General features: G+C 47.2%; 1 protein-coding gene across 1 annotated transcript in view; it reads left to right on the plus strand.

Moving 5' to 3' along the window:
• The window catches only part of Smad9 (SMAD family member 9), a 44,021-nt gene extending 22,803 nt beyond the window's left edge, over window positions 1-21,218 (plus strand). The window contains exons 2-6 of the mRNA XM_021196468.2: window positions 4,370-4,972; window positions 8,001-8,258; window positions 11,352-11,573; window positions 17,494-17,750; window positions 20,489-21,218. Coding sequence (XP_021052127.1) covers window positions 4,561-4,972; window positions 8,001-8,258; window positions 11,352-11,573; window positions 17,494-17,750; window positions 20,489-20,632 — 1,293 coding nt within the window. The 5' untranslated portion in view covers window positions 4,370-4,560 and the 3' untranslated portion in view covers window positions 20,633-21,218. The remainder of the gene's footprint in view (window positions 1-4,369; window positions 4,973-8,000; window positions 8,259-11,351; window positions 11,574-17,493; window positions 17,751-20,488) is intronic.
• The last annotated feature ends 523 nt before the right edge of the window (window positions 21,219-21,741 follow it).

Here is a 21,741-nt window from a genome sequence, read left to right on the forward strand (position 1 = left end):
GTTGCTGGGAATTGAACTCAGGACCTCTGGAAGAGCAGTCAGTGCTCTTAACCACTGAGCCATCTCTCCAGCCCCCTGTTCCATGTTAATTAGTGTTGTAGAAGATGCAATGTGAAAGCGGCCAGAACAGTTCTTTCAGCAAATGTTGTTTACTGAGTGTTGCCAGTAAACTGCTTGGAGAGGGTTTATTAACACATACTCAGCACTGGCCATGAGTAGAGAGTCAAAAGGGGCGTGCTTAAACTTCCTTCGAAATGAACACCGGTCAGTACTCCAGAGTGACATTGTGTCTTCAAGGAAGGGTTTCTCAGGGGTTCCCCTTACTGGGTATGTTGGGATAATCTGGAGCAGCAGAATGACAGATCTGTCTCAGGATTCTGAGATCCCATCTCTTTAGGATTAAGACAGACTCTCCCAAGGAGGCTGGGTTAGCGGAAATAAATAGTAATTGGGCAGGCATGGTGGTGCACACTTTTAATCCTGGGACCCAGGAAGCAGAGACAGGCAATTCTCTTAAGTTCCATGCCAGCTTGGTCTACATAGCAAGTTCCAGACCATCTAGAAGGATATAGTGGGACAGGGAACTGAAGCCCCCCAGGGGCCTGGCTTTTGTCCAGTGGTGACATCTCTCTTCCAGCCTCATTGGCGTCAGAGAGCTTACTCCAGAAAGATTTCCTGCAACAAATCTAAAAGCCGTTTCATTTGTTTGCTGTGTTCTCTGCACATCGTAAAGATAAACTACAAGCAACACTACCCATCCTTCCACTGATTGTATTGTACAGTTGGTTTGTATACATGACCACAGTGGGGCGCTCTATTCAGGTGAGAGGCAAGCTGGGCATTGGCACCATCAGGCAGTCAGGTGGGCTGGAGGCCATGGTCAGTGGACATTTAGGTTCTCCAACAGCTGTAGGGGGTCAGGCTGGCACTTGTTAAACTCACACAGACAGAGGGTACCGCACTGTGGATGCTCTTCTGATGGGCAGCTTCCGGTGAACAAGGGTCCACTAGGTCCTCTCCTGTCTGAAATGAGGAATGGGGTCACATAACAGACCCCAGGCTGCTTCTCCTGGGAAAACACAAATTAATAGGGGGTATCTTAGTCAGGTTTTCTATTCCTGGACAAAACATCATGACCAAGAAGCAAGTTGGGGAGGAAAGGGTTTATTCAGCTTACACTTCCATACTGCTGTTGATCACCAAAGGATGCAGGACTGGAACTCAAGCAGGTCAGGAAGCAGGAGCTAATGCAGAGGCCATTGAAGGATGTTCTTTACTGGCCTGCTTCCTCTGGCTTGCTCAGCCTGCTCTCTTATAGAACCAAGACTACCAGCCCAGAGATGGCACCACCCACAAGGGGACCTCCTCCTTGATCACTAATTGAGAAAATGCCTTATAGCTGGATCTCATGGAGGCATTTCCCCAACTGAAGCTCCTTTCTCTGTGATAACTCCAGCTTGTGTCAAGTTGACACAAAACTAGCTAGTACAGGGGGAGAAACATGAGATTCTAAGCTTGATTAAGTTTTAACACATTTCCCAGTAACAAGACCTCAGGTATACAGGCAAGCAGAAAGGATAATGATGGAGCATCTTCATGTCCTTCAGCTAGCCTGATTTAAATTTCAACTTTCAGGCAGTTTCTGTTTTGCCTCTGTATATGGTGGTCACGGTCATGCTTGGATGTTTATCATCGTGGAGTTCTGTATTTCATACTTCAGGGGCTCCCTCAATGCAAGGGTCTCTGCTTATTGGGCTAAAGGCCGGATGGCAGCCTTACAATCCTGCTCGGTGGTCACTGTGTGGCCTCTGAGGTTATGGAGAATTCACAGTGAGGTCAGACTTGAAGGATGAGGCGTCTCAGACCCTCAGTGTTTCAGAGAAGGATTCCAGCCCCTGAGTATCACTCTCTTGGTAAGTTTCAGACGGTTTGGAGAAACATAGTTTAGGAGCAATTGACTGTAAAGCATAATTAAAAATATGAAGTTTACATTGCCGATCCATCCAGCTCCCAGACACATAGCTAAGAATGAAAAGTTTTAATCATCTCATTATTCACATGATAGAGCTTGCTTTTTCTGTCATAGATGCCTTGTGATATAGTCTATCTGTTTGTTTGTTTGTTCCATACAAGTTACCTTGCTCCAAAAAATTGATTGCATTCGGTAGGATCCCACAGTTAAAAACAGAAGCCCAAACCACCTCCTTTGAAGACAACTGTCATTTGTCCCCTGGAACAGAGAGGTGGGCTTTCATTATTTTGTTTTGGATGTATTTAGTTGAATTCTGCTGGACTTTTTTTGAAGGGGGGGGGAGGCTTTCTTTCCCACTGAGCTATGAGTGAAGATGCATGCCATAACTTACTAGTAACAAATCCCACATAAAACTAAGCAGAATCCTAAGGGCTCCTACACCCATGGTCTCTTGCTCCTGAAAGCTTGGGACCACACCGACCATTGCTTTAAGGCAGCCTGTCTAGATTGAGTAAACACAACTCCTACGTGGTGACTTCACTATACTTTATAAATTCACAACGGTTAAGCCACAAAAATCAACTTTTCCAAAGAATCCGGAGAGTAAGTCAAACTGCCCAGTGAAAAAGAACAGCTTTGGAGTCTTTTGCTGGCCTCCTCAAACACAATTCTCTCCAGAGCAACCTAATAAGGTTCTTGTGAGGAGGGGAGCGTGCGAGCATTGCCGTCCATGTATGGGATGTTATCCAGTTTGCCTAACCTGAGTGCTCTTTGGAGGCGCTGGTCCTAGCCTGGGGCATCAAGGAAAGTTCATTCCGGAGTAGTTCAAGGTCTAGAGTGAAACCCAGTGATAGGGTAGCACGCACCGGCCTTGCACTGCAAAATCAGAACAAAGCAAAAATGGTACCTTTCTCCCAGGGAAGCAAAGGAGAAAATGATACTTGAAGCGTGTTAAAAAGCAGCTGCAGGAGATTTTTGACCTAGGCTGAGTCTAAGAGACTGGAGAGGTCGGTTTGTTTCACAGTGATGTGACCAGTAGCCTCATTGTGTATGACTAAGGTAGCGGGTTTCTGCCACTGTTTCTAAGAGCAAATTTGGTTGCAGCTCAGCAAGTTTAAATGTGTCTGTTGTGTGGCACAAGGGGAATGTATCCTTTAGGGGGAGGCTAGTTGATCTGGGGGCAGAATAACAAAGACTGTGGTGTCATTTGGTGTTCAGTCACCTGTGTGATGCTGGGTCTGCTAGAAATTCTCAAACATTTTGGTTCATGGTGTCTTTACACTTAAAAATTATTAAGAAACTTGACGGGTGTGGTGTGGGTTACATCTCTCAATTTTCTTCCATTTTTGTCATTGAAACAGTTTTGTTTTTTTTTACAAAGTTACTGATTCACAGGCCAGCAAGGTGGTACAGTGGGATAACTGCACTTGCTGCAGTCTGTAGACCTGAGTTCCACCCAGAGCCCAGTGTGCATGCGCACATGCACACAACATGTACACAAACACAGGAACACGAACACAAGCACACACAGGCATGCACACACCAAGCAAATAAATATGATTTTAAAGCTATTGGTTGATTAAAATAAGTACATCTTTTATGAAGCAAATCTTTTCGTTTCATTTTTTTATTTGTGTGTATGTGTTTTACTGTGTGCCCTATGCATGTGTAATGCCCAAGGAGGCCAGAAGAGGGCCACAGCTCTCCTCAAACTGGAGTTACAGGGTGGTTGTGAGCTACTGGGAATCACACCCACATCTTCTGCAAGAGCAGCAAGTGCTCTTAATAGATGAGCCATAACTCCAACCTCAAGGAAATCATTTAAAAATTAAAGACCACATTTAAACGTGTGTTGAAGTCGGCATGGTGTATCTTTGCAAATCTCTTGAATGCTGGCGTGATGAGTGGTACCTACGTTCTCATTTCCACCTCGCTATAGGACTGTTACGATCTGTTGTTTTGGCTGATGTATACGAAGAACATTTAGATCACAGAGATCATTTAGATCGCAGAGCCTTCATTTGGTAGTTGAGGGATCCATACCATCTTTTAACAGGAAAATGACTTGAGATTGTGTTTGGGAGGAAAGGGATCACGAGATAGGTATGGGAGAGTGGATAAAGGAGAAAAGCCACGATGCGGATGCAGCCATGCTTGGGCGGGCTGTACTCAGTGCTCGGTACGTGGAGAGGAAAAGAGAAACTACAATTAGAGAGATTTGGAAGGCAGTGACTACGATCTGGCTGGGACCTGGGGTGGGGATGGGGGGAGGCAGGCTCAGCAGTGCCTTGGAGTTTTCAAGTTAAAGCCCTAGAGGGTACTGTGTGCCCTCAGTCCCTCCACACCTAGTCTGAAAATGACCCAGGTGGCTCACTGAAGGCTTGTTCTGTCTTTCAGAGTAAGCTGGCTCCACCTACTAAGAGCTTTAGAAGACGTCAGCCCGTCTCTCAATTGGAATCGGACCCCACTGCTTCCAGAAGGAAAGGCAAGCTTGTCCCTATGACAACGCCGCCGACCTGCCCAGGGCCCTGCAAGCCTTGAACGGTCTCATCCTCTTTCACCGCGCAGGAGCCTGAGCTCTGCCTCCTATGCACCCCAGCACCCCCATCAGCTCCCTCTTCTCCTTCACCAGCCCCGCGGTGAAGCGGCTGCTGGGCTGGAAGCAGGGAGATGAAGAAGAGAAGTGGGCCGAGAAGGCGGTGGACTCTTTGGTGAAGAAGTTAAAGAAGAAGAAAGGCGCCATGGATGAACTGGAGAGGGCGCTGAGCTGCCCGGGTCAGCCTAGCAAGTGTGTCACCATCCCACGCTCCCTCGATGGACGCCTCCAGGTGTCCCACCGAAAGGGGCTGCCCCACGTCATCTACTGCCGCGTGTGGCGCTGGCCAGACCTGCAATCCCATCATGAGCTGAAGCCCTTGGAGTGCTGCGAGTTCCCGTTCGGCTCCAAGCAGAAGGAGGTCTGCATCAACCCGTACCATTACCGCCGAGTGGAGACCCCAGGTGGGTGCTCCCAGGGCTCCCTGCTTGCCTGGGGGTCAAGATCACCATGGTGATGGCACATCCTCAGGAAAAATGACCTCCAGACTGGGGATGTGAGCCCATGGGGTGAGGGGACACTGAAGAAATGGCTCCCAAACAGTGCAGTCAGAAAAACCATGCTACTTTTTATATGAAAAGGCTTGTAAGGTTGGTAGGGGAAAATGCGGTTTTATTTGAGTGGACTTTGGAGAACGAAGCCCTTCCTAGTTCTTAAGAGATTGGGTGCCTTAATCATGATTAACAGGAGAGAGGGAGGGAGAAAGGGGAGAGAGAGAGAGAGAGAGAGAGAGAGAGAGAGAGAGAGAGAGAGAGAGAATGGGAAGAGAAACCCCTTCTCCCCCATGCAGACTGAAAGCATTGACCATTGACCATTAGGGTTAAACTGAAGACTGGGTAAAACTTCTCTATCTTGCTAATCTCCATTACACAGAAGGTGTCCATCTCCATATGAAATAGCCAAGGGGGACTGCTGAAAGAGTCCAGGACTGAAACAGGGGTTGGGAAAGGTGGGCCATTGTTCCTAAATTCGTTTTTTTTGTTTTTTGTTTTTTGTTTTTTGTTTTTTCTGGGATGGCTTCCAGGGCTTCACCCACTTGAGCTAGTGCTCTCTCACAGAAAACCCCCCTAGTGCTCCTTTCCCCCCCTCAGTGGGAGTAAACCCAGGGCTTCAAATACCATACAGGAGCACTCTACCTCTGACCTGTACTCAGGGCCCTTCAAAATGCTTACAATTTCATGTTTTAAATACAGAAAATGACGTTTCCAAAGTCTTCACACACCAGCTTGAGCATGTACGTGTGTCTGTCCATATAGCTTCCCCCCGTGGAAGAGGTCCCCTCTAATCTCCACTGTAGCAGTTTCCTGACCTTCTTGTGGGGGTGGGTGTTCCCTGGCCTTCCAGGGGAAGCAGTTTTTAGTGGGCGACTTTTCTGTTTGTTTGACTAACTCCCTAATTCCAGGAACGTGGGGAGATGACACTATCCCATTGTGCTGTATGAATGGAAGCCCAAGCAGTCTCCTCCTATAGTGTCCAAATCCATTCCACATCAGAGGCTGGTTGACAGGACACACCCTTCAAGTTCCCCAAACTTGCCATCTCGCGGTCAAGAACATCCGCGTGGGGCTTGCTCTCTGGGACAGGGATCCTGATTGGACGGGGGAGGTGATTGGAAGGTTCCACTCTCTCAGCAAACCCCATGAGGTTGTTCAATGTCATCCTGCCTGCCTTCCTTCTCTCTGGACTCTCTTTACATACCAGGAATCTGAAAGTGCCCACGGTTTGATCTCCACCATTTGAGGACAGCCACCATCACACAACGTGATTGTGAACAAAAACGAAACCCCATTAGTAATATCTGAGTTTATATAAAAACATATCTAAATGGGAATTTCATTAAGACCTTCTGGAACTGGAGTGATGGCTCAGCTGGTAAGAACACACACATTGCTCTTGCAAAGGATGCCAACTTGGTTCCCAGCGCCAATGTTGCCCGTCACTCCAGATCTAGAGGATCCAACCCCCTTCGTGAGCATCAGCAGTTAGCTGCCCTCACATCTACTCAGAAAATAAATCTTTTAAGAATATTTTCTGAGTAACAGTTCTAAAATGTGATCACTACTAAGGTGTGTGTAAAGATGCACTTCGTTTTCTTTTTAGGTACTCATTCAAAAGCCAAATTTTACAGTTTTTTGAGTTTTCATTTTTCATTTCAGTTTAGAGTTCTCTTGAGATAAATGTCTGAATATTTTACGTATGTAGATAGCTTTTGTGTCATAAGTTTTAGGTTTAAATTTCTAAAAAGATGAGCTGAGATTATATAATTTAAAATCATGTTTAATATTAATTTAAAATAATATTTAAGCTAAGGTTTTTTTTTCCCACTCCTAACAACTTTTTAATAGAACGAGGTGATTTTCCTTACAGGAATCGAGCTGAAACTGACCTAGAAGCCCCCCAGCTATGGACTGTAACAATGAGCAGGCTGGCAAGATATCCCCAAGGGTACAACTGTGGCACTTATATTGAAGGGATAACCAACGGCTGTCTAGTTTGACAGCCCTCTAGAACCTCAAGTTGTCAGAACTCCGCCCTCGGGGTGTTTTCGGGGTCCAGTGTGGTCCTCCCATGTTACCAGGGAAACTTGGGTCCCCTCTTTCAGGTCCTTAGTCTCGTTCATAAAATGATTTGGGCTGGGCCTTTAATCCCAAAACTAGAGTGGCAGAGGCAAGTGGATCTCTGAGTTCAAAGCCAGCCTGGTCTACAGAGTAAGTTCCGGGATGGCCAGGACTACACTCTGCCTTGAAAAACCACCACCACCACCAATAATGTTTTGTAAGTAGCTGTCGCTCATGTTCATTTTAATGAGTGGAACCCAGGCTGGCACAGGACTGGAATCCCATCTGTTCAGAGGCTGAGGCAAGAAGATGCAATGTCAATGCCTGCTTGTTTAGCATGTGTGAGGCCCACGGGTTCCACCTCCAGTAATGGGAAGGCAGAGGAAGGCCAGGAGGGACCCGCTGACCTGAACACACACAATTGATAGGTTTTCACGTTGGCTCTGCTTTTGTACTTCATTTCTTCATTTACCACTAATATTTTTACCTGATGGCTTTTGGCCTTCTGCTTTTAGGTCATGGTGGTAAGGCCATAGAATAAATAGTTCAGCAGCAGCAAGGAGTCCAAACTTGAGGCTAATTATCTAAATAATTCAATGTGGTCTCTAATGGAAAATATTCTGGGCCTCACCTAGATTTTATTGCAAGCATTTGGAACCAACTATACCTCTTTTCTTTTCTTTTCTTTTGTTTTTCGAGACAGGGTTTCTCTGTGTAGCCCTGGCTGTCCTGGAACTCACTTTGTAGATCAGGCTGACCTCAAACTCAGAAATCCACCTGCCTCTGCCTCCCGAGTGCTGGGATTAAAGGCGTCTGCCACCACTGCCTGGCCTAGATTGCTTAGTGTTCCCTCTGATCATCTCTTTGTTCCTAGTTCTGCCTCCAGTGCTGGTGCCAAGACACAGCGAATACAACCCCCAGCTCAGCCTCCTGGCCAAGTTCCGAAGTGCCTCGCTGCACAGCGAACCCCTCATGCCGCACAATGCCACCTACCCTGACTCTTTCCAGCAGTCTCTCTGTCCGGCACCGCCCTCCTCGCCAGGCCACGTGTTCCCGCAGTCTCCATGCCCCACCAGCTACCCGCACTCCCCCGGAAGTCCTTCCGAGTCCGACAGTCCCTATCAGCACTCAGGTCAGTCCGTGGGAAACGGGAGACTTGCGGATGATCGTTAAGTGTGGTGGTCGTGTCTTGCCCGTCTACAGTGTTGCACGTCTATGGTTTTGGCTTACAGAGCCATCTGCGGATCTGGGCTGTGTAACTCACCCCTCTCCAGAATAACCAGAATTGGACCCATTTTGGAGTAGAATTGCAGATACATATTTTTGGATCCAGTCAGTCCTCTTGCAGATACTAAGTGGAATCGAATGCCAACCCTGGGCACTTACAAAATACATGATTATCGGTTGGTTTCTTTAGAAACGTGGTCCTGCTTTTAGACAGGCTGGTCTAGAACCCACCATTCTCTTGCCTCAGTTTCCCCAGTGCTGCATCACAGGCATGTGGCACTTTGCTGAGTGTAGAAGTAAGATTAACATGTTGTTGTTTAACGAAAATGTAAACATTTAAATATTGAAAGAAAGGGCTGGCTTGATAGCTCAGCAGGTAAAAACACTTGCTACATAAGTCGGCCAGCCTGAGCTTATGTAAAGTTGTCTTCTGACCTCCACAGGCACTTCATGCACACACTATAACCAACCAACCAGCCCGCTAACTAACTAGCTAACTACATGAGCTTTGGCCGGAGAGCAAGCAGGCCATAAAGAGAACCAAGTTTAGGCCTTTGTTTCCTTGTCTCTGAACAGTCAAAAGGTGCCTTTTACTCCAAAAGCCATGGTCACGAACTCAGGGAAACGCAGAATGAGGCCCCAACTCCAGCTAATACATTCTCTCTCTGCTCTCGTGCTAGGTTGAAAAGGCATATATATAAGAGGACGGGACCTCTAGTGCAGGGGTCTCAACTCCCCCTTTAGGGTCAAATATCAGATATCCTGCATACCAGATATTTACATTACAATTCATAACAGTAATAAAATTACAGTTATGAAGTAGGTGCAAAATAACTTTATGGTGTGGGGGACATCACCGCTGTAGGGGCGGTTCTTCTTTTTTTTTTTTTTTCTTTATTTTCATTTCAAATGCTATCCTGAAAGTTCTGTAGGGGTGATTCTTATACTAAGCCCTTTTCCCCAATTGGTTCTTGATCTGTCAGTAAAGAAGCCATGGGTTAATTGCTGGGCAGAAGGCGGGACTTCCGGGTCCATAGAGGAAAAGAGAGAGAAGGAAGGAGGGGTTCTCCAGGCTTTGGAGAGAGAAGAACTAAGTAGCCATGTGAGGTCTGGGGAGGATCTGGGCCAGTGCCCGCTCCTATAGGCGGGTGGTCAGGGGTGTTTAGCAGGGACGAGATGTATTTTGGCAGCTAAAGTTTAGGGCAGGAGGGACGTACGGAGATAGGAATATTGTTCAGGGTACACTTTCCCAGGCGGTAGATATTAGCGCCCAGCAATTGTGTCCTAAGGCAAGTTGAAAAGGAACAGTTGTGTGGTTGTGTGTGTGTGTGTCTCTGATCCATGGATTCAAGGGAAGCTGGGTGGGGGCTGGTGGCACAGCCCATTCCTGCAGCTTAGGCAGAGTAACCAAAGCTACATTCAACACACAACATGAGGAACTGTATTAAAGGGGCACAGCATCAGGAAGGTTGGGGACCACTGCTCTAGTGTGTCTCCATGATGATGTACTATGGCATCTGTGAAGTTGGTCAGAGACACGAAGAAGAGAACTATAGGGGCCTCTTCAACGTGAGATTAATATCTGAAGCTGAAAGTGCCCAAAGGCCTGTACAGCTGGCACCCAGGGTTACAGTCCAAGGCCTGCAGACACACAGCTGGTACCCGAGGTTACAGTCTAAGGCCTGCAGACACACAACTGGCACCCAGGGTTACAGTCCAAGGCCTGCAGACACACAGCTGGTACCCGAGGTTACAGTCTAAGGCCTGCAGACACATAGCTGGTGCCCACAGTTACAGTCCAAGGCCTGCAGACACACAACTGGTGCCCACAGTTACAGTCCAAGGCCTGCAGACACACAGCTGGTACCCGAGGTTACAGTCCAAGGCCTGCAGACACACAGCTGGCGCCCACAGTTACAGTCCAAGGCCTGCAGACACACAGCTGGCACCCAGGGTTACAGTCCAAGGCCTTCAGACACACAGCTGGCGCCCACAGTTACAGTCCAAGGCCTACAGACACACAGCTGGCGTCTAGGGTTACAGCTTGCCTCATAGTTTTATTCCTAAATCCTTTTACTTAGTGGGTATTCACAAACTCACTATATGCAAGCCTTACCTGAGGTTTCTGAGAGTTAAGAGATTAACAAAATTTTATTTTTCTCTCAGAGAGCTTGTGAGATATGCAGATATTAAGAGGAACATCTTCCTTCAAAGTGTCTTTGGTGTTTTCTCTTAACCCTTGTTTACAAGTATGCCTTGTATTCGGTCCCTCTCTCCTCTGTGTCTAACTGAGAGCCTGAAAAGCCTTCTCACTCATTACTTACTGCATAGAGAATTTCCCTGCCATGTGTTTGAAACATAGGGTTGGGGCCAGTGGCTGATGGACAGGATAATTATACTGTAAGTTGCATATTTGCATAACACACTTGCCCTATGAAAGCTCACCTGTACTGGCCGGATTCCATCAGGTTATACTTACGTTAGGTATCTGTGAATCACATAGAGAGTGTGATCCTTTCTATCTAGGTTTTTATTCCTTGAATATAATCCATTCAGTGCTTTCAATTTGGTTTGTTATCATATTCAATCTTGTTTTTCTTATCAATCATTACTGCAGAATTATGACTTTTGACCCTGGGATTCAGTTCAGTTCTATAACAACTGGATGCTATCTTTTTCTCTAGATGAGGTGGTCCATCGCTTTCTAGATGAGGTGGTCCGCCACCGCTTTCTTAGCTATGTTTACTCTGGGGCTGGCAACATTTTACATCGCACCTGTAAACAAGAGTGTTTACAGATGCCTTCGATGTGGAAACTAACAGGGCTTTAAACTCGGGGATCCGATAGACATGTCAGCAAGCCCAGCCCAGAAGGACTGCAAAGGTCCTAGAGTTCTCAATCTGGTTTAAAGCGGTCACCTGCGCATCCTGTTGTTATCGGGAGCTTCGGAGCCCGGAGGTGACAGTGGTGTGGCACCTTCTCTCTTGGTTTCTTTCAGACTTCCGGCCAGTTTGCTATGAGGAACCCCAGCACTGGTGTTCTGTTGCCTACTACGAATTAAACAACCGGGTCGGAGAGACTTTCCAGGCGTCCTCGCGGAGCGTGCTCATAGATGGCTTCACCGACCCCTCCAATAACAGGAATAGGTTCTGCCTTGGGCTTCTCTCAAATGTAAACAGAAACTCGACCATAGAAAACACCAGGAGGCACATTGGAAAGGGTGAGAACCAGAGCAGGTCCTGAGAAGCCCGCTACAGTGGTCCCGTAAGAAGCCCGTGGGAAGAACCCCAGTCACCCCTGCAAGGGGACATGTGCTCTCGGGGTCACTTTGCCACTAAAGTCAGTAAACTATCTTCAGGGATGGCCTGGGGTGAGGGCTGTGAGATAAGATATCCCAAAGGGCCAAATGTCATGGCACAACCCTGTAAGCCCAGCGTTAGAAAAGCCTCAGGCAGGAGGCTAGCCAGCCCGAGGTATAGAAGGTCCTGTCTACAAAAATCAACAATAAAACCCATAACTATGAAGGCAGGATGAAGTTATTCAGTGGGCGTATTTAAGTATTTATAATAATAATAATTATGGTATTTTAAGGTTTATTTTTTATGCATATGCATACCTACATGTATGTATTTGCACCAGAAAAAGGTGTCAGATCCTCCTGGGACTGGGTTGATAGATGGTTGTGAGCCATTGTGGGTACTGGGAATTGAACCCAGGTCCTCTGCAAAAGCAGCTAGTGCTCTTAACTTTCGAGCCTTCACCCCAGCCCCTTGTAAGGTTTCTTTCTTTCTTTTTTTTTTTTTTTTTTTTTTTAAAAAGGTAAATCCTAAAACCAAAACCAAAACAACACAGGATGCTATCCTGGGAAAAAACATTGATTTTGACACGGCAGAACATGACGTATCCTGAGAAAGTGTTCACAGTACATTACTGAATGAAAAAGGCCCCCAAACATCTTGGAGAATAGATTCTAGTTTTATTTTATTATTATTTTTTATTTATTATTATTATTTTTTTAAAGATTTATTTATTTAGTATATGTAAGTACACTGTAGCTGTATTCAGACCCACCAGAAGAGGGCATCAGATCTCATTATGGATGGTTGTGAGCCACCATGTGGTTGCTGGGATTTGAACTCTGGACCTTCAGAAGAGCAGACGGGTGCTCTTACCCACTGAGCCATCTCACCAGCCCTATTATTTTTTAATATGGTACATGCCTGTGATCCTAACACTGGGGCAGTAGAGACCAGAGTGTTGGAAGTTCAAGGTCATCCTCATCTACCCAGAAAATTTGAGGCTAGCCTGAGCTACATGAGACGGTGACTTAATAAATACAAACTAAATACATAGGCTTAAAGATGTGTAGTCGAGGTTACCTGTGATTATTTCTGGGTACTAGGTTTATGGTTGGCTTATTTTCTATGTTCTTCATTGCTGCTCTTTTATGCTGTCCTAAGAACCCAGGGCCTCATGCATGCTAGGCCACCAGGAAGCTTGACGGCCTGTCTGTATCTGACGAGTTTCCTCTAGTGGGCTCCTTGTGAGGATGGTGCAGGACACAGGCCATGCGGGGCTTTGGATATCCGAAGCAGTAATGAGAGGGGTGTGGTACAACTCAGGAGGAGGAGCCAGCTGTGTGATTGACAGTGGCGGGACGTTCAGTTGCATAATTGAGCAGCCAGTTCATCACTATGCAGGGCTCCAGACCCTCTTGATAAGAAGGCAGCAGAGGCCAGGGCGATGCCAAGTGCAAGCCCCAGGCAGGACTGAGCTGTGTCAGTGGCTGAGGATTTACTCCAGGGACAGCGGGGTGGGGCAGCAGGGTTCTCTGGGCTACAGTGGCATCTTGAGCTCGGCCTTTTATGCTGGCTCCTCCCTCTGTATTCCCTGTAGGGCAGTGGGGTCTGCTGCCCATCTCTGCCTTTCAACAGCCCCTCTCCAGCGGGGGCTTTCTGTCGTTGCAGAAGGAGACCACAGAGACCCACTTGCACGCTGTCCCTACACACCTAAGTCACACCCACAGCACCTCTGGTCTTGGCCACCACATGGAGTTGAAAGACAGAGCCCGAGCAGGAATGTAAACTGAGGTCTGGGCAGAGCCTGCCTGAGGACCACCTTGCCTGGATTCTCCTTGTGACCTTGAGTGAACTGTTCCCTCTTGTGAATGTTCTTTTGAGATGAGGTCTTGCTGTGTAGCCCACACTGGCTTTGAACTGAAGAGACTCCTGTTTCAGCCTCTTGGGAATGGAAGCATGTATTACCATGCCCGTGTGTGTGTGTGTGTGTGTGTGTGTGTGTGTGTGTGTGTGTGTGTGTGTGTGGCTGGGGATTGAACTGGGGACCTCGCTTGGGGAGGTAAATGCTCTCTCACTGAGCCAGCCCTCCGCTGGCGCTTTTGACCAAGCCCGCTCAGTCAGTCAACCGGTTGTCCAGCTCGGGGCATGAGGATTAAAAAAAAAAAAAGACAGTCAGACAGACAACATTGTAGCGTGACCCCAGTCCATTCTGAGACTGAAGGCAAAATTTTATTTTCCAACCCACTTTTTAAAGCACTTCAATTACATGCAAGTATTTTGGGTAAGCAGTGCAATAAGGAACTAACAAAGCAGCAAGCGAGTCCCATGACAGTTGTTAAAAAGGGCTTGTCACATTGACCGAAATACTTGAGCCCACTTCCTCCTCCAAGCCCAAGATCTTGCCTGAAGCCTAGTTCCACCCTAAGACTAAAATTCTTGCCTTATCCTACTTCTCTATTTCAGCCTGAAGTTAGATTCTTGCTGAAACTTACTTCCTTATTATGCCCTAATGTCAGATTCCTGCCTGAGCTTACTTCCTTGTCATGGCCAATGTCAACTCTTGTCTGAAGCCCACTTCTTTGTCCTATGCCAATGTCAGACTCCTGCCAAGCGGTACCCCAAAAGGCTTTCCACACACTTTCTTTGAGCTCATTGATCCTTATTGCTTGGTGGAAGAACAGGTTTAGGATTTTAACAGCATGTTTGTTTCCCCTGCTTTATCAAAGCTGCTCAGTTTGGTGAACCTGTAGCTAATGATGTATCCTATCAAGGGGTTCATAACATTTTAGAGCAACAAGAAAAGGCATGTCATCACTCCTCAGCATTTCATAAAGAACTAGCGTGGAGGAATATCACACGTCACAAGTACTGATCCCCACTGAGCTTAAATCCTGACGGTTACAAATTCTGGAGACCGTCTACCACTATCCAAGAAAGGAGTGGGCCAATGAATTACATGAAATGTTGTCCAGTGTTCTATATTTACCTTTATTTATTTATTTATTTATTTATTTATTTATTTATTTATTTATTTATTTTGAGACAGGGTTTCTCTGAATAGCCTTGGCTGTCCTGGAACTCACTTTGTAGACCAGGCTGGCCTCGAACTCAGAAATCCGCCTGCCTCTGCCTCCCAAGTGCTGGGATTAAAGGCGTGCGCCACCACCGCCCGGCTCAGTGTTCTACGTTTAACAAACCATCTTGTCTAATTCCAGGGACTACACTGCCACGAAGCTCCTCACTTGTGGTTTTCCAAGCTGACGCAGTAGGGCAGCATGAATTTGTAGGGAAGTGCAATTGGCTCCGCCATTAGGCGGTGGCTGCCTGAACCTTGTGTTTGCATGCCCCAGCACCCCAAGTGACTCCAATGCAGGCTCCACCCTGAGAACAGATCTGCCCCAGGTGATCTTGACGCTGACACAGGGTTCAAAGCCACTGTGTTGGCGACATGATGGACCAAATAAAGACATCACGTGACCACGTGTCTCCTAGAGATGTTGCTGTCACCTGACATCCAGAGTTCGGTCTTGGGCTCCCTGGCTTTTTCCTCTAGGGACCCCCCTCCCCCTTCTCTCCTGTGCCAGCTCATGCTGGGTTTGCAGATAAAGCTTCAACCTGAATGAAAACCACTCCTTAAACACACACAGACCAGGCTCGGATGACAGAAACCGTAGCTATTATATGCAGTAGGTTCCGGGAGGATTATGCACTTGAAGGTCATTTGGTTCAAATACCCACTAAGCCTGCAGGAGCCCTACTCCGGCTGTTAACACCAGCTATGGTCTTCTGCAACGGCAAGTAGCCCCCACTGGAGAGGGGCTGTTGAAAGGCAGAGATGGGCAGCGGATCCCACTGCCCTACAGGGAATACAGAGGGAGGAGCCAGCATAAAAGGCCAGGCCCAAGATGCCACTGTAGCCCAGGGAACCCTGCTGCCCCACCCCACTGTCCTTGGAGTAAATCCTCAGCCACTGACACAGCTCAGCCCTGCCTGGGGCTTGCACTTGGCATCGCCCTGGCCTCTGCTGCCTTCTAATTATCAAGAGTGTCTGGAGCCCTGCACAGTGATGAACAGGTGGCTTTGAGCTCGGCTATACAACTGAATATCCCATCACTGTCTGTCCATCACTGTCCATCACTGTCAATCACTGTCAATCACAGGCATGGCCAGGGGAGGCAGCAGAGGCACTATGTTCAGAGACATCCTTCTACTTCCTCATGGTCACCAGTGCTTGAATTGTGTGTGTGTGTGTGTGTGTGTGTGTGTGTGTGTGTGTGTATCAGGCCTGATGCCCGTCATGGAAGAAAACAGAATAGAAAGCTGAGGGCAATTAAGAGAAAAGAGAAAGGAGGGGTAGAGGGTCTTGGGGGAGGGGGAAGGGAGGATTTTTGTTTGAGTCTGGTTTATTTCTGACACTCACCAGTTCTATGCATTTATGCTTCTTACATCTGAATAAAATCTGCTGCGGGCGCACGTGTGTGTGTGTGTGTGTGTGTGTGTGCACCACACTTTATTTATTCAGGATGTCCATTTTGGAATGTAATCCCAGGAATGTTAGGTAGACAGATAAAAGCTACACGTTGCTAGTGTTTTCACATGGCTGTGTGTGGAACAGTGTCGGGAACGTCCCTGTCTCTCAGGGACACATGTGATTTATAGGGGTGAGTGACATTTTCCTGAAGCCTCTACGCAGAAATATTTTAGTTCTGAGTCAGGGTCTCACTGTGCAGCCCTGGCTGGCCTGAACACTATGTAGGTCAAGCTGGTCCCAAACTCACCTGCTTCTGGCCTTGGAGTGCTGGAATTAAAGGTGTGTGGCGAAGAGATAGATTTGGAACTGTTAGTAAGATCTTCAAGCCCTGGAGTGGGTGTAGTGTGTGGATTTCAGTAGCATGTACACACTATCTGGGCCTCCTGTTATCACCTTTTGTTTATATGTGGGTATGAAGGACTTTGTAGGGTTTTTCAAGGTGTATTTCTTTTGTCTAGTATCATGAAAGCCAACTTTTAAAATTTATTTATTTATTTATTTAACTAATTCTTTAAACCTTTTTTACAGTCTTCATCCCCCTCCCTGGTCCACCCCCCACCATTCCCCATCCCATACCCCCTCTCCCCCTCTCCAAGAGGATGCCTCCCCACCCCCAGACCTCTCCACTCCCTGGGGCCTCAAGTCTCTAGGGTTAGGTGCATCTTCTCTCTCTGAGGCCAGACCAGGCAGTCCTCTCATGTATCTGTGTCAGGGGCCTCATATCAGCTGGTGTCTGTTGCCTGGTTGTGACTCAGTGTCAGAGATCTCGGGGGTCCAGGTTAGTTGAGACTGCTGGTCTTCCCATGGATCTGCCCTCCTCCTCAGCTTCTATGGAAGCTAATTTTGAAGTGAGCGAGATCAAAAGTGATGGAATCAGTCATAAGTGGGAGACTGTTGACTTGTTCTTGAGAATGGCCATTCATCTGGATCCGGTTTAATTTTTTTCCCCCTTATTTTATGTTTATGGGTGTTTTGCCTGTTAGTATGTCTGCTAAGTACCATGTGTATGTAGTACCCATGGAGGCCAGAAGAGGGCGACAGATTCTACAAAATTGGAATTACAGATGGTTGTGAGCTTCCGTTTGGGTGCGGGGAGCTGGGCAATCTCTCCAGCTGTCAAGGTTGGATTTTTAATAGGTTTGTAGGAAAAGCCAAAGAAAACAAGTGGGATATTTAGGGCACAGCACCTTCTCTTCTATGGCCAGGGATTATGTAGGAGTTAACCTGACAGTAGCCGGTCCCATCGCGTGAGGTGCTTGGAGCCATTGAAAAGGAAGCAGAGAAGGAAGAACATGGTTTTGTGCCCACAGGTGTGCATTTGTACTACGTTGGAGGCGAGGTGTACGCCGAGTGCGTGAGCGACAGCAGCATCTTTGTCCAGAGCCGGAACTGCAACTACCAGCACGGCTTCCACCCGGCCACTGTCTGCAAGATCCCCAGCGGCTGCAGCCTCAAGGTCTTCAACAACCAGCTCTTCGCCCAGCTGCTCGCCCAGTCTGTGCACCACGGCTTTGAAGTGGTGTATGAGCTGACGAAGATGTGCACTATCCGGATGAGCTTTGTGAAGGTAAGATTGTTGGCTTTGGGGTTCTAACAAGGAAACTGGGGAGAAAGGACTGCACGCTCTTGGCTCGCCTTGGCATTTGCTCGGCCAGTTCACGTGGATAACAGATTCGTTTTTTCTTTTCTGAAAAAATGTATTGAATCTTATCTTCTTTAAAAAAAATTACTTAGTCCAACTTCCACCGCCCATATATTCCTGCAAGGGAACTAGAGTAGTTGAGGTCAGCCTTTCAGGGGAAACACCCTTTTATAAAACTGACTCTCCCTAAAACCCATCAACCGTCTTCAGTTAGGGAGGAGGGGATTATGAACCTTCTTCCCACTCTATATTAGAATATTGACTGGCTCTCTCAGAATTAAAGGTGTGTACCGCTACAGCCAGCAACATCAAACCTTTGGGGAAAATGTTATTAAGTTTATAGGAAGGTAGAGATATAAACTGAAAACAATGATATGAAGTTTTATTAAGTAGCAAAGTGGTTGTTTTTGGCGTGAGGATGCAGGCATTGGGATGATAATAATGGACAGGATTGAAAGCTGCAGAGATGTCCCATCTCTCTCTCTCAGCCACCAGGCACTGCTGTCCCCCAGTGAAAGAATGAGATCTTCCTCTCAGCTGGCAACGCTGCCAGGCAAATGTAGGAATAAATTTATAGATAAATTACAAAAGAAGAGAACTTTCTCTAAGACAGCACGGGTCAGTGTTGGCACAAAGTGGGGCGGAATCCTTGAGGCAGATGTGAATGGTTCAAGGGAATCACCCTGATATTTAAAAATCTGGACTTGTTCATCAGACTCTGTGCTGTCTGTAACAGTTTTTCACAAACCCCACCTAGGGGAGAGGGATGGCTTCCTTCACGGCTCTTACATTTTCCTTCAAATTTATTTTTATTTTATGTGTATGGGTGTTTTTGTTTGCATGCATGTGCACTACATGCATGCAGTGCCTAAAACTGCCAGAAGAGGGCATCGGTTCCCCTGGAACGGTAGTTTCAAATGGTTGTGAGCTGCCATGTGGGTGCAGAGACCACGGGTCCTCTGTAAGAACAGCCAGGACTGTTAACTGCTCAGCCATGTCGCCAGTCCCATTTCCCTTTTTAAAAGCTGGGGATGAAACCCAGGGCTTCATGAAGTGAGTTAGGTAAGTGTGGTCTACTGAGCTACATTCCTAGCCTTAATTCAAAGTTAGTTACCTTGATCAATGAATGTTCTATTTTTCTATACCCAAATCATATTTTATAATATTGATACTTTGAATAATTATTTTTAAAAGCAAGGATAAATATGTATAGTTTACAATTTAAAGATGCCTTTTCAAAGACACCTTTCTGGTGAAGACAAAACTGCTTTATCTTTGACATTCAAAGTAGAAAGAAAATCCCTGGAAAATTTCCACGTGCACTGCTGCCTTGTGGCCAGCAGGGGGCACTACCTTGCAGTTAGTGAACTGTCCTTCCCCCCCCCCCCCAGGTTCATGGTTTTGTTGTTTTTATTTTAATAAGGATGAACTGTTGGTATCTCATAGGTAATTACTGCAATACACGCATGCGTGGTCATGTGATCATTTCCCAACATCAACTCAGTGTTTCCCAGATACACAACAAATGTATAGAGCTACAAAATGTGATTCACAGGACACAGGCTGCTACTGCCGTTATGGGCTTCCCTGACCCCCTCCTCCCTGTGGCAGTAGGGAAGAAACTCAGGTCCTCGCGCGGGCTAGGCAAGCACTTTAGCACCGAGATTCATTGCCAATCCTGCAAGGACGTACGTAAACAAGATAAAAACTGTCAATGATTATTTTCTTTCAAGTGACAAGACACTGGTGGTGAGCCTTGTAAGTGGAAAGGCCAGACCATCTTTAAGGTCTTTGTTAGCTCTGATTTTACTGGCCACAGCTCTCCCTCTTTTAGCCAGTCAGCAGTTATTTACTGAGCAGCTGCCAGGAGTGGCTGTGGGCACTGGGATGAGGGACTGTTGGTAATTCCCAAACCTTGGCCTTATGAAACCAGTGAACTGGTAGCAAGACAGGCAGTGAGCAACAAGTGAGGTGAATGGGTAAAGGAATGGAGAGAGGTTACAGGAGGGGGGTTACAGGCAGGGGAGGCATCAGTAAAGCAGGGTGTGCGACTGGGGTCCTCCATGCAGAGAAAAGCAAGCTCCATCTACTACCATCTATACATCTATATCTATCAATCAATATCTATCTATCTATCTATCTATCTATCTATCTATCTATCTATCTATCTATCTATCTATCATATATCTGTCATTTTAGTAACTGTCTCTCTTACCAGTGGGGAGAAGTGGAAAATTTCTGAGGGAGCCTGAGACAGAAAAGAAATTAACTCTAAGCTCTGACATTGCACTCTCAAGATCAAGAATTACTGATTCTTGCCACTTTGCAATCTCTGGTCTTTAATGAGTCGTAGTTTTGTACAGATACAGGCTTCCGCATGAAGAGTATGACATGAGGTTGAGCCTTTTTCCCTGCAATGGGGAGATGGCTTGCCAGCTTCTCCATGTGCTATGTAGAGCCCCAGGCTCCACTAAATAGGTGTCCAGGTGTAAATGAGCTAACAGAGGCCACCCTGCCTGACCTGGGCCACTCCGAGGAGGCATCTGCTCCATAGAGGCACCGACTTCTCACAGGAAGCCTGGGACCCTGTGTCCCCTGTGCTCTGCCTGGTGGCACCTGGCAAAAAGCTACACTTCAGTCTGGGCTCTCTTCTTCCTTTGCAGGGTTGGGGAGCGGAGTATCATCGCCAGGATGTCACGAGCACCCCCTGCTGGATCGAGATCCATCTTCATGGACCACTGCAGTGGTTGGACAAGGTGCTCACTCAGATGGGCTCCCCACACAACCCTATCTCTTCAGTGTCTTAAGTCACGTCGTCAGCCACGTTGCCACCGAACAGACGCGGGCAGGGGCTTCCATCGTTGCGACCGCAGCTAATGCAGGGTTCCAGATGCAGATGTAAATACACGTGTAATGCATACGAGTCACGTTTTTATCACCATTTGTTTTGTGCTACCTACTTAACCTGGGGCCAGTGCTGTGTGGTTGAAGGAGCGTGGTTTCTCTCTGATTAGGGAGCCAAGTCTTCTGTGAGAGGGAAACACATACTGAGGGCGTTGGCAAAACCCAAGGCCACTGAATCAGCTCGTCACTCTACAGAAGGTTGTGCCGCATACGGAAAACACACAGCTGCTTACACAGAAGGGAACTAGGAGCACTAGAGCGAAATCGGTCAAACCCACGTGGTTTTCAAAAAGACCTCACTTGCAGTGTGAACGGCAAGAGAGAAAACCAAGCTTGTCCAGTGATCTATGAGATAAAGCCACAGAAACTTTATCTCCGAAGCTGAAATACACATAGCCAGGTACTGAGCTGACATCAGGTCCATTCAACCAGATCTAAACTGTGATTGGAGAGGAAGAAACTGTGAAGCTTCGAGGCAGGCGGGCAGGCGGGCAGGCAAGCACGCAAAGCCAAGGCTCATAAGGGAAACCGGCCTGAGACGAGGCTTGATCATAAGGGCAGGGTTAGCCCAGAGTTCAGGCCCGGGGAGCACAGGGAACTCCCGCTTCCGCTCTGGAAGTCGTCTTCCCGTCTTCCAGTCCCTCCTGTCTGACCTTGCAGACAGCTGCCTGCCCTGTGCACCCTGCAAACCCCCGTGCAGAGATGAAGCTGTAGACTGGAAGGTTGGGACGGAAGTGCAGGCTAGGCAGGGCGTCCCTTGCCGCATCTTTCCTCCTGGTGACAAATAGCAATTAGTGACAGATGATTCAAACAAGAGCAAAGCCTTGGGAAGGCTCGAGGCATCTTGGGATCTTATTTATGCATCTCTCAGCCTGGCACCTATGTTAAGTTATTAGCTGGTTACATCTGTGCAGCCTCCTCTAAAGCTATGAAATTCCTGGATATAGCTTCCCAGGTGAAGTAGGAATGTTTCATATGCCCTACATTTTTTTTTTTTTAGGAAACAGTGGTA

The sequence above is a fragment of the Mus pahari genome, chromosome 4 (assembly GCF_900095145.1).
Source record: "Mus pahari chromosome 4, PAHARI_EIJ_v1.1, whole genome shotgun sequence".
NCBI classification, from domain to species: domain Eukaryota; kingdom Metazoa; phylum Chordata; class Mammalia; order Rodentia; family Muridae; genus Mus; species Mus pahari.